General features: G+C 38.6%; 1 protein-coding gene across 1 annotated transcript in view; it reads left to right on the top strand.

Annotated features, from left to right (window-relative positions):
* luzp2 (leucine zipper protein 2) overlaps positions 1–13,548 on the top strand; it is a 127,617-nt gene extending 114,069 nt beyond the window's left edge. The window contains exons 10-12 of the mRNA XM_046394645.1: positions 4,065–4,169; positions 7,033–7,107; positions 12,545–13,548. Of these exons, the coding sequence (XP_046250601.1) occupies positions 4,065–4,169; positions 7,033–7,107; positions 12,545–12,652 (288 nt within the window). The 3' untranslated portion in view covers positions 12,653–13,548. The remainder of the gene's footprint in view (positions 1–4,064; positions 4,170–7,032; positions 7,108–12,544) is intronic.
* The last annotated feature ends 380 nt before the right edge of the window (positions 13,549–13,928 follow it).

The following is a 13,928-nucleotide window of genomic DNA, read 5'->3' as shown; positions in this document are numbered from 1 at the left end:
TTTTTATTATCATGCTTCAGTACCACCATCCCCATCAGTGTCTTCACTGTCCTTCTGCAGTGGCATCACGCAAAACAATACTCTGTAATTGACACTTTCTGTCTGTATTTAAACTCTTGTTGCTGTTTGGAGCAAAGCAAGATGATCCCATTTTTACTGGTCTGCATTTTCCACGTCATCTTTCTTTTGTTACTGTGAGGGAAATAAATGAAAGCACATGGGCAAAATAAGCTTCTCACAAAAGAAAAGACAAGTAAAGGAAACTCGAGGTGTGGGTTGATTTTTCTATGCTAATGAAGTTTATACTTCCCACTTCATTAGCATACAAATAGCAGCCCTCCACTTGTGAGCAGTCGCTAGGTCCATTATCTCCTGTAGCTGCTGTACACTTTGACGGGCTGTCTGATAAATCTGAGTGCGCCCTCACTGTAAAGATTACTGAGGTGCTCCATCTGTCCACTCTGCCTGTGCATGTGGAGGTGGGTCAGATCTCATTTAAATCACTGCCAAATTTATTTCAAATTAAGCAGTAAAAAACACACACACACAATAGCACTTACCGTGCATAAAAGAGCCAACTAGCTCACAGCTGACAGAGCGGCAAATGTCAAGAACTTGGCTCTTTGACGACCACGTGGGCTTCCTCATTAAGCTTGTTAACAGCATGAAGGCACTCAGTGGTGTTATTCTTACATTCTTTAGTTTCTGTTGTGTGGTTTCGAACCTGGCATATTTGTATAAGTGAATTGTAGCTGAACACATTTAGTTAGACATGATAATATTTCTGAAAATGCATGGCTAACCATATGCTAATTATTGTTGGTAATCAAAAGGCAATTATTTTGTACACAGCAGGGTATGATGGCACTGCCACCAATCTAGAAAGAAATAATAACGCGCCAAAGCTTTTAGCATATGGAGGAAGACTCTATTCACTAACTGGGTGATCAAACATACATTTGAGTTTCCCAACAACACTTAGACTAAAATCCACATTTTTGAAATCCAAAGTGGGTAAGTGCAGGAGTGTTTGTTCAAGCACTCACCGACATCATTCTGAGCTTCACACTTGTAGTCTGAGTTAACAGAATGGGCCTTAAGCTCTGGATAGGCGTTCTAGATAAGACACACACACACACACACACACACACACAAAGCTCCTCTTGCTGGTGAAAGATTCATTACAGGGAGGATGCAGAGATCAGCAAGATTGGAGTAGAAGTTGCTTCATATTTAACAGTCTCGGGGATAGAGCCAAGTCTTGTGGTCCGATAGCATGCAATTTTCATCAGAGTAATGGGAGATGATGTCTTAGGTGCTCGGAGCAGTGTGCCGGAGAAGAAATCGGGCATTTCATTGCCCCGCTCTCGGCGCTTACTATTATGACTGTTTCCTTGTATATATAAATCGACGGGTTATTCATCTCTGGCAAGCGAGGAGATAGTAGGTGGTTGACAGTGCAAAAAAGAAAAAGTACACTGAAGACATTTATCAGCTGAATTTGAATGGTAGTATAATGGTAGGCTTTGCATCATTCAACAAATGTTAGAACCCTCATTGAGGGGTCCAATTAAGAATCATTTCCTGAAAAACTCTTTTTAATTGAGATCTTCTTAATTATTAAAGTTTTACAGTTTGTCAGTTAAAGGCAAAATGCAGGGTTTCAGATAAGAAAATGTTTGTATTTCAAGAAGAGAAATCTTATTGTTGATTATATCACATTATTCACATTTTGTTCTTATATGTAGTCTATAATGACAGAAAATTCTCTGATAATAAATGTTCTCAGTTTCAGCACTTTATCTAGTTTCTACAAAACGACAGCTGGCCTTATGGAGACTGACTTCTCTCATTGCAGTACTGTAAAATTCAGTTTTGAAAAAAAATTTTGTTGAATGCTGTCAGAAGTTAAGAAATAATGCATGAAATGTTTGCCCAAAAGTGGTCGCTTCCGCAAGTAAAGCCAGTTCCACTGAACCTGCCTAAAAGCATGTTGTTTCAGCTGACAAACTCTGAATAGAGTTTGACAGTGACAGGTTAAGACTGCTTGTGTTCGTCTTGGAACCATCTTACTTTATGCTCTCAAGAGACCAGTTTCTGACCCAGTTAAGGAAGGTACAATGAGCTAGTCTTGTGCAGTACATTGGCTGCAGCAGAGAACTATCTGCTGTACAAGCCTGGCTTATCTGTTACTATTTGGTGCTCACTAGAAAGACAGCTGGAAAAAAACAGTATCTGGCACAAGCAAGATTTCTCATATTACTTTTGCATTATACTGTTCAGTTATTTCGAGTATTGTGTATGGAAATGGTTTAAACAGTTTTCAGTTTATTCAGCCCAGTTGATGCTGGATAAAAAAATGTCCATGAATGATATAAAAGTCTAAAAGAAAAAGAGGAAGAAGCAACTGTTGGAAAAGTCAGCGATGCACATTTTCTACACTGCTTGCAAATGTCAAGTTATTTCAAAACACATGTCAGTTGACAGGTTGGCCTTTCCGATGTGGAGTTTTGGTATTAACGCCTATGGATCAGCAGTACAGTTAGCAAGTACAGACAGTTCCAAGTACAAGGTGCTGACTTTTCCGTGGCCTATTGCTGAAGTTGTGAATAGTTTGAACCTCATCATGAGCAGGAACTTGGGCTGCCCCTAAATAATGTCAAAATTTCTGAAGGAAAGGTGGTCAATCAGAAGGCTCCACCACACGCAGTGTAGTTTGGAGACAGATTGATTCAAGACTGATACACCATGAGATGTACATTAGTTTTTAAATTAAAATTACAGAACAAGCAATGGATTCAATGTGGATTCTTGGGAGTGTTTGTGATGCCTATTGACGTGGTCTCCAAAAAAAATAACCCCAACACCTGTAAATGATGACACAGCACAACTGGCACCAGGTTGCTCTGCTGCCCTGTAAGTTTACTGTTGGTCTTTCATCCTTCAGGACATGTTTTCAGTGCTTATATCTTACTTTCAGCAAGTGCACATGAATAACAAAATTTTCCTAGCACAGTTCAGAAATATTATGCAAAACGGGCTATGAATTTGATTTCAATCTACACTAAGGGTTTATCGAGACAATAAGAAGTAAATACAGACACACACACACTGCTTGGTGAAGATGCTTGCAGCTTGTCAGGGACTTGAAAGGTTCCAATCTGATTGAATACCTCATCAGTATTCAAATGACAACGTCTAGTAAGTGATGAAAAAGGTTGACTGAATCCTGCCATGTAACCCTCCTGAAATCTAAAGTTTTTATTTACTATTTTGTGACCCCCAGAATATATCATATCTAAAGCCACTGATTCAGAGCACATAAACCTCACAAGAGTCATGCTTTTTCATACAGACATCATTTCAGGTTGTAGTGATATAGATTGCTCTGCTACCTCCAGAGAAAACCTCTTCATTTCTGACTGTCCATCTTGTTTTCCTCTCGCTATCTACACATTGCTTTGGCTGTTTCTGCAGGGGGTCACTTCACCGGGACCTCATTGCCCATCATATGCAGCTCTCTCAGTGGTAAATCCTAAATCTGACTAAATCTGAATTATGCTCCGACCTGTTCTGTGTATGTTAATACGGACATCAATTGTGTTTTGGTTTTCGATGAGACTCGTTTGATTTATTTTAAGCCTACTTTCTGAACCTGACCTTAGAACCAGCTGGTCTGGTAGTGCTGATGTTACGTCTGGTTTTGAGCTGCAACAGATTAAACAAAATATTAACTGACTCCAAAACGTTTTTGGTATTTGTATTAAACATGTGATCATTGAAAATTACTAGGTTACCTCCAAGCTTTAGCATTTCAATAACTCTCTTTTTAGTTTATCAGGACTCTGTTTCTTTTGCCCTTCTTGCTGCCTGTCATGAGCTAGTCATTCCGGCCATAATTTATTTACTACAAATAAGCTGAATTAGTTTAAATAGGTAATATGAAGATTTGACTCAGAGCTGATTCCTTTTCAGCAACCTCAGAGCCACTGCTGCATAAACAAGCCATTCATTTATTAATTTTATTTTTTACCCCGATTTGAAATTTTCTCCTTTTTCTGCAGGATATCTCTAAAGTTCAGAGAATCGTCGCAGCCAGTAAATCACCCGTGAACATTGGAGTAATGAGCAGAGAGGGTGGTGGAGTTAAAGAGTGTCAGATGGAAAAGGTGAGCCTTTAGAGTAATTAAACTGTAATGACCTATGTGACCTGAGGGTTCGTATCCATGAGGTTCATCTGTTCACTGAATTCATGCTTAAGTCCCTCAGCAGAAAATCAAACAAGCTGCTTTTGCTCCAAGTGTCTTCCTAAGGTTCATTAACTGGAAAACGCGCTCCAACTGGCTTTACAGTTTTTGTTTAATTCAACTCTTATAGTTACAACTTTGTTGAATCAGTACTTGTTGAACGTCAAAATATTTTAATCCACGTTCAGTTCATCAAGTCATTCATCAGTCCAAAATGTGAAATTTCCCGTTTCAAATTTCTTAAATGTGATGATTTGCTGTTTCTCTCATATGAAATTTTTACATTAAATATTGCTGTGTATCAGACTGGTTGCTGAAAACAAACGATCATATAATTTCTATGAAACTAGTATGTATGTATATGCAAAATTATTTCCTAATTGCTTGTTTGAGGAAACTGTGATGGGCATTTGTCATTAGTTCCCATTTTTTTAGACTAAATGATTAATTGATTAAACCCAAAAGAATAAACAAAAGAATAAAATGCTTTGTTCTCAACAGGGCATGGACCCTTGAGTGTGCCACACGGAATAATTATATACTCTTTTACAGCATTTTTGATGGAGCAGTTTTGGAGAAATTCTTAATTGTCAGTTGTCACAAACCGGGCAGCACAGCTATGACAAAAGAGGGAGATGCAAACAACCAGAGAAGTTAAATTAACGATGGCATGTGTGTAATCAGGAAGTTCAGCAGTGCAGCTGAGGGCTTGAGTGAAGAAATGTGAAGGTGCAGTGTTGTCTTGTGCAGCAACACAAACCAAACAACGACTAAACAAGCCAAACGGATGTCTCAGGGAGGGAGAGACCGATAGAGAGAATTCAAACGGTGTGCTGGTCCAGGTGTGTCAGTGCTGCTGACGAGCTCAGGTGTTGGGATTCTGCTAATCCCCCCAACCACGCCCACCTCCAGTACCTGCAATGACTGCAGCCACACAAATCAAGCAATGGGCACACAGGGCTGTAACACACTCAACAAAGAAGTTCTTATCTATTAATTGTTAGTTCCAATTTTTGAGTTCCAACTTCTCAAATGTGATGATTTGCTGCTTTTCTTTGAATTTTATCATGCTAAATTCAATCTGTTTGAGTTTGAGGCTGTTATTCAGATGAAACAAGCAATTTGAAGACATCACCTGGAGCTCTGAAAAGATCAATCAATAATGAACATAATAGTTTGTAGCAGCCTTAAATCACACTAACAGTAGTTCCAGGGATGTGCTTTGAGTGCAGTTGCAGTGAGGATGGAATTTACACGTTCACAGCCACTTCAAAGAGGTTTTCACTCACAAAACTGCACTTGGCCAGCGCAAACATAGATTTTACACTGAGGATCTTCATTAGAACATTTTAGGGGGATGAGTGCCTTGCTGGCACTTTGAAAGCAGTTGTTGAGGGAGGAAAAAGAGAAGACCTCTCTTATCCAGATTTTTTTTTGTGTGTGTGAGGGACTTCGGCACCTTATAGTCACAGACTTGCTTATCTAAAATCCAAAAAAACGTGAGCAGTCAGTTATCAGGGAGGCTGTGGATGAGTATCTCCAACCCTGTCAAAATGAAGAGGATTTGAAGAAAGCAGAGGGTGTGAACAGGGTCCATAAGGATTTCTGACAAGTGGCTATCAAGAACTATTACAGATGTAAGTTGATAGACCATCAGAGACAGGGAAGTATACCGCCCATAGAGGAAATTACCCTCTGTGGAAACTATGTCAAAAAGATTGTTCTTTAATGAAATCGTGCCAAAACAGTGTTCACTGGTGTCCTATAATTGATTATATAATTTCAACAAGGTTGTAAAAATCCTGCAGCAAGAGGGAGAGACATTCTGATAGAGATAACAGGAGACATATTTGATACAGAGACTCAAATATTGTGTTTTGCTTGTGCTTGTGCTTGTGAATGCCACCACATCTCCCCCATCCTCTTCTCCCCATAGGCTGGGAGGAAATGAGGAGAGACGGTTTGTGTGAACGTCACTTGCTTTGCAGTCTGTGCTTCAGTCCAAAAACAAAATATTATTGGTTTGCTGCAGTCTAATCAATGCTTTTCTTTTTGTAGACTGTCATACTGAAATGTTTGAAATATATATTTCATATAAAATGCATTGGGTCTGAGGTGGACGCACTTCGTTCATCACAAGTCCTTCATCAGGTTGGATGCTTCCAAATACTGTTGTGTACAGCAGGTGCTTCAAGCAAGTAATTCACAATTTACCTCATAAGATAAGAGAGGAGTAATTAATAGAGATTTTGTAATTGTATAAAGCTTACATGAGTGCAATATTATCAGCACGGGTGCCAAATAGCTTCAGGTCATCACAGCAGGCAAATGATTGACATTTCTATTAGCCATATGATGTGATGTATGCTTTAGGGCTCCAGGTAATGATTATACTCTCTATTGATTATTTGATGACTGATCGGTTAATGTATAAAATGTCAGAATATGCAGAAAAATATCCAATCCGAGAGCCCAAGGTTACATCTTCAAATTGCATGTTTTTACGAATAAATTAAACACTGCTACAATATTAATAGAACATGTTTTATCCAGTACATATGTAATCAGTTTGCCTAAATTACTGTCATAAATTTGATGAGCAAATTAATTGGATGATTCTGTGGTTACAGATGAAGTCAGTTAAACTTCTTGCAGCTTTTCTATGAAAATCTAAACGGCATAATAATGTCACCGATATGGGTGTCTATTGTGTTGGAAAGCTGACACAACTTCCCAGCATGTACTCTCTACTCTGTACCAAGATATTTTTCCTCTACTCCTATAGGCCGGGGGCAACTGCTTCCAGAATCAGACACAGGAATCAGCCCCGGAAAGTAAAAAACTACCAGAGCCACAGCAGGTGAGCTTCACTTGAATTTATATGGAAATCATAACACGTTCAGACATTTCACGATTTACTCTTGCTGCTGCAGTGAATGCTTGTTCTTCTTTGGCCCCACAGGACATCATGAATCAGTTAATAAGGGGAAATGTCTCACAGAATTAGGATGGTGTTTTTCTATATTGTTCTTATTTTCAACAAATCCCATGAAAAGACAAAAACCAACATTGAGTTAGTCTGTCCAACTTCCTTACCCTGTCTCTGGCATAGAGCCCCAAGCCCATTTGTTCTTGATAAAGACAAAAAAGATGAAAATAGCTCACAAATATAAAGTTTCATTTTTTTTAAGAAGAGTTCAGTAATTTTTTTTTCTTTTCTTTTCTTTTTTTTCAAAAAGAAGAAAGGAAAAACAATCTGGCCACTGTAGATTTTAGCAAACACTACTCAAAGAGACACAAAGAATCTATTTGTTGGGGGCTACTTTCAGCCGGGGATTAATTTAATTTACCATCTATGACATGTATCAGAGACTGAAAATAAAGTACGCTGTGTGGGTTCATGGTTATTGAGGAACATCTACAACTTTTTGGCTGATTGACATGTTTTTGTCCAACAATGGAGGTTTAATCGCACAGAGGAATAAGGTATCAGACTTCAGAAAAAGTCAAGTGGGTCAAGTTAATGTTGGTTTTGGTCTTTTAAAACCTCCCTCCAGTCATAAATGTGTTTTTCTTATTCCTGCAGCTGAATGCTCACTTCACTGTAGTATGATGTGTGTGCGTGAGTTTGACACTGGAAGGCTGATTTGGTATTTCATTGCTGAAAGTGTACATTTTCTCTGTGCTCTCTGAAAATCTGATTTTAAGAGGCATCATCATCACAAACGGTTTGGAAGCCAATCCCGGTCCAATATTCAGCATACTCTAGTGTGATATGGAAACTCAAAGCTTCCAGTGCTCAAATTCTGAGAGTGAACTTGAAATAGGAGACACCCTATCTCCAATAGACAAAGTTGTGAAATGAAGATTATTAATTTGATGATTATACTTTTCTTCCTGAAAAGCCATGTCAGACATTTACATGTTTGAAAGGACGTAGAATGAAAACAGAGGCTAAACAGATGTAACCAGCTCAATGTGACAAAAGACAACTACTAATCTGAAAAGATTCAGCTCACTGTGTGCAAAAACACAACACAGGGAAGTGTAACAAAGCACAGCAGATGATGCACAGTGATGGAAATAAATTCATTTACATCACATTCGTAAAAGAAGACAACCAATCTACTCAAAGCTAATGTTCAGTGTGCCGGTGTCACCTATAGTATGTTAAATTCAATGCCCTGCCAAAGCCTATGCATTACTGCCTCCCTCATCACATTATTGAATTGAGTCACACCTGTTTGGCAGTGGCAGATGGTACAGCAAAACAATGCATCTCATTTCAGTGCAGTGCAATACTGTGTAACTGAGCAACCGTCTTGCATTCCAAGTGGCAGCGATCCATTTTTAGACACACAGACTATTTGCACAAGAATGCAAGAATAATTCAAAAGAGATCTCGACAAATGGGTAGATTTGACTTCGCTGGTTTGTTTTGTACTAGAAAGATATTCAGTGAGGGAGCCTGACAACTGTTTTTTTATGTAATACAAGAGTGGACTGTGTTACTGATTCAAGGCAGTACAAGAAAATGGTATTCTGTTTTAGATTTTAATGGAGTGAAATCGTTCTACATAATATGTAACATGTTACTGAAGGCAAAAGCAGTTCATTCGCAGCGGCATTTGTGCCGCTCTGTATAAACACAAGACACGGGACTAACAGAACAGTTTTTCAGGAACAGTTGGTAAAGTTGACAAATAAAAAGACATTACTTGTAACTGTCTCAGTTGGGTTAATGACTTTTCAGACTGCTTTCAGTGTTCTTTTTCCATCTCATTAATTAGGAAAATTTCACGTTGTGTTGCAGCACTAAATCTACAATCGACTCTCTTTTCCTGTTGTCTGTTGGTGTCCCTCATGCACAGCACTTGCCATCCATGGTGTGCGTAGTAAACAATTTGATTAGAAATGACTGGCATTTCGGTCCCTGTGGATCAATCTGCATTAAAGTGCCATCTATTCCTGCCACTACTCTGCCTTCATTAGGTGTTCTCATGTTCGATTGACTTCAAGACTGGGAAAACTGAGTGGCACCTCCTCCGTGTTCAAATGCCTTTGGAGAAAAGGGCTATTCTTCTAGTCTTGCACCTGTTGTGTTTTTGTACAACACAAAGATGGGTTTAAATAAAACAGAGGAACAACTGCACTTCTAGGAGAGATATGTTATACATTAAGACCTCCTCTATTCACTCAGTCTCTCCTAGTAGACTGATCAGACAAAGAGGCTCGCATCGATGTGGCCTCAACGTCGACAGTCTGACAGACCAAACCCACATATCCACAACTGATTTTTCAGCCAGATTAACTATAATGTCAGCAACATTGTGGAAGAAAACATTGTTCTGACTTGATAAATTGTTCAAGCTTTTAAAGCCATAGTATGCAGTCTGAAGCGTCTTTTTTAGGTGTATCTGCTTCCAGATAACATCATTAAGATTCTTTTAGAGTAACATATTAAAGTCAAAAATATAACACCATAATAATTCATTAAACAGCAGAGCACAGTGGCACCAGTATTGCTTGTTTTGGACATTGCCAAATTCATTAAAAAAATAAAAAAAATGTGAGGGTGGAGGCAGGTCAGCTTGGAATGTAAAGTCACATGGGTAAACATAAGGGAGAACTACATAAACTCAAGTGAACTAGATATGGTATTGTTCAAATGATCAATTATTATTCAAAAATAATAAAAAAAATTAACTCTTTATTCTTTTGTAGATTTTTTAAAAAATGAATTCTGAATTCTGCCTCTTTTTATAAATCTAAGAAAGAGAATATGAGCTCATAAAAATAAATACTTTTCATGGTAGAGTGTGGAGGATGATTTCATTGCCTGAGAAAGGAAGCTACTCTGTAGTCTTACAGCAGTGAATACTTCTGTATCTCTTGCCAGATGACAGCAGGGTGAACAGGGTGGGGTTGGCGTTCCCATTTCACATCCTGTGGAATCTGTGCTGACACCTCACCTCACTGATATTATTGATAAAGATTGATAGATGTTGCAGAGCCCTCCAGTCTTGGGCTGTGTACCAGCCATCCCCATTTGTGATGTTACCAGTTATTTAGCCTTCTCAAGATTCCTTAAGCAGTACAGTTGTTTCAGATCTTTCTTTATCAGGGTGGAGAGAGAGAGAGAGAGAGAGAGATAGATACTTTATTGATCCCGAGGGAAATTCAATATGTGTAATGTCCAAGACAGGTTCTTTGTAATGTTGTTTGCAGAAGCCTAAAACTGTTCAGCTGCTCCACCTCAGCTCCACTGGTGTAGCAGGGCTGTGTGTAGTCAGTTTATTAATTTGTTCAGCCACATATTCATGCACAATAAAACAGGGCAAGGAAAAGGAATATGGAGATATAAATGAGCAACATTTAACGCTTACAGCTACATCAATAATCACCTGCCAACACCTTGATGTATTGCTGAGTAAGGCAGGCCAGTCCTTCTCTTATAGTGCACATTTCAACTGCAAATAAGCGGCAGTCTCCAGGGCTTAGAAAAGGAACCAGTGTGGAAATGCCAAAAACTGCGACCACGTGAGCCTGGCTCCAAATGAAAGTCAATCCCCATAGACCCTCATAATAAAAATGCCTAGATTTACGGCAGAAATTAACATGTTTGCAACTTGGTGCAAAAATATTTTGGTTCTCTATAGAGACTCTATTTTTTTCTTTATTCAACACTGTAGCCGTCCCCTCAACCGTTGCTGCTTAAGTCCCTATTGGAAGTGCTGCTACTGACAAAGCTGTTTCAAGTTTTTTACAAAAATCCATCCTTGCACAAAACCTTTTTTGATTTTCTTAAGGGAGTTTTTGCTTGTGATAAATAACACACACAAAAAAGAAAAACCCTAAACCCACATCAAAATGGGCGGCAACAGAGGTTGGCAAACTGCCACATGAGTGTATTAAGTGAGAGATGGCTTCCCCCTTCAGATGAAAGCAGAAGTCGTTGAGTACGTAATCTCAGTCCATGGATCACACACTCTAACTCATTACATACTGGGGTTGAAAATGGACTACTCATTATCTTATAATCACGCAGCTGCCAATTTATATGGCCAAATTCAAAGTTTACTTTCCTTTGAAAGTGATACAACAAATGTAGAGGTGCCTGTCGCCTCTTTTTGTTTGTATTGCTTCAAGCCAGGTGACAAAACCATAACCCACTGCCACACAGAGTGATGTTATAATAATTTGCAAGCAGCCAGCAAGCCTTAAGGCATTCTCCAAAGTGACATTGGTAAACACAAACCAGACGCTTTCCTTGGGGTGTTGGTTTCTAGTGCCTGTGTGCAGTGCTTAAACATGTCATTGCCAAAAATGACTGAAATTATTCAAATTCCAAAGAAAATTGCACATTGAAGTGCAAGGCAGCCCAATAATTTTTTCTTTTGTTGTTAGTGGGAATTTGTGAAAATAGCACATATACCCCAAAAACACACACACACACACACACACATATTCTTAAACTGTATCGTGCTTCAGTGTGCCACTGATCTGTACACAGACTGCTAAGAGTGGATCTTCAAAACCTGAAAATTGTTGGTTTTTCATCTCACCAGGTAGTTAATTGCATTCATTCTCAAGTGTAACTAATTTTTCGATAGCTAGAATAAAAACCAGAAGGACTTTGAACCAGTGCCACAATCCGCAGACGCTACACCTTCAAAGCCAGCGTTTCAACACCAATTTGAACCCTGATTCCAAAAATGTTGGGATGCAGTTTAAAACATAAATAAAACAGAATGTGATGAGACGCTAGTTGTTTAAAAAACAGTACAAAGAAATATATTCATTTCATCACCTTCATTGATTTTTCTAAGCATAAACTTATTCTGAATTTGATGTCAGCAACATTGGATATTGAATTTCCCTCGGGATCAATAAAGTATCTGTCTATCTATCGCATGGGTTCTGGGTGTTAAATTACGCTTTAATCACTGTAAACTGTGTAACATTTCATAGTGTTCGGTGTAAATCTACTGTTTTGGGAGGATGAGAGGGTTTAGTCTTCCAAAGGTAACACCTTGGCTGCATTATCTGAAGCAGCAGCCCCTAAAATGTGAACAGCGTGGGACACACACTGATTATAATGCTCAGTAGTAATGGCAATAGAAAGCTAACCATCAATATTATCTTTAAATAACAAAAATGCATTTTTCCACCCCCTTGCATCCTACTGATACTTAGCATTTCCCGCTCAGATTATGGACCACCACATGCCTACTGTGGAATATTATTGTGTCAGTCTTGCTCATTATGAATCTTTATCTTCTAAACCTTCTAAACAGCAAAAGAGCCAAGCGCAGACTGGAAAATTCAACACAAAGCTCTCAGACGACAGCAAGGAGGCAGAGGGAGGCAGCAGCAAAAAGACAAAGCCACGTGAATTCAACTGAGCGGATGGCATATCATCCACAATTCAGAGCTCCTGCAATGCCAGAAGGATCTTTATAAGAGCACACACTTGCGCACTCTCACAAAAAACCATATGTGCGCCCACATGCACACAAACACACACATACATATATATACACACACACACACACACACAGCTACATGTACACATATCAGCATTGTTTGCAAGAGCTGAGACTCTGGAATTGTCAACAAGTTTCAAACTGTCATCTGAAAACCTCCATAGTAAAATGGCATGCATTCTAGAAATTCTTTTTAAAGGTAGCAATGGCACTGGTAACTTGTTTCATGATTGTTTATTTGTTGTTTACTTATCTGAGTTTTATTCTGAGTGAGGACACTGCTTTCTAAATGTGTGATCTTTCTAGAAAAATCCCTTTGCACTGGTTTGGTCTGAAGCTGTATCCTGTGATTTATCAATTGACAAATAAAAAAACTACTACTATTACTACTACTACTACTACTACTACTACTACTACCCAACTTAGAATATTGTTTGTCACTCATTGTAGCAAGGTTAATTTACTCCTCCACATTTTGAAATACAGAGGCTCAAGTTGGCTGGCCAACTGTTCAACATTTAATATTTCAGCACTCTTTCTGCCTTTAACACTCCAGAGGCAAAGAGCCAAAGACTCACAATGGGTCGTCTCCCTGAGAATGTGCCATGCACTGAGTAGTAACTCTTAGCTACATGTATCTGTGTTATCTGACCTTTCTGTGTCCTTTCAATAAACTGTAATTTTCAGTAAATGTGTGAAGAATAAATGGTTCTTTGTGGGAAAGAAATGAGTGAATATGTTTGTGATCAACAGAGAAAAGGTTGCAAAGAGCGATCAGGATTTACACCTTATGAATATGAATTACATGTCCAACACTATGAGAAGAGGTTATTAGTGAGGAAGTGACATCTGAGGTCAATTAAATCTGTGTTTTTTCAAAAAGGAAATTCTTCACATAATTTTAAAAGTTGACTTTGTTGAATAATTATCTGACACAAATGAGTCGGGTCACAGCATGACATTTTTTTCCGAGCCATTCAGGCTGCTTTAAGGGTACTTCAACATATTCTGTAACCCCACACAATTGTGACAATTGTGGAAATTATTCAAAAAGATTCATTTCTCATGCTGTCATTGTTATAGTTTATCAAGTCTTATTTGAGCAATAAATTTACTGCCTCTGTACGTTACTGTATAAGGTTGATGATAGTAAAATTGAACCCTTTAATTTATGTGTCACCTACGATGTGCCCAT

Source organism: Scatophagus argus, chromosome 1, assembly GCF_020382885.2.
Source record: "Scatophagus argus isolate fScaArg1 chromosome 1, fScaArg1.pri, whole genome shotgun sequence".
NCBI classification, from domain to species: Eukaryota; Metazoa; Chordata; class Actinopteri; family Scatophagidae; genus Scatophagus; species Scatophagus argus.
Note: the sequence above shows the minus strand (reverse complement) of the source record. Positions and strands in the feature narration are given on the sequence as shown.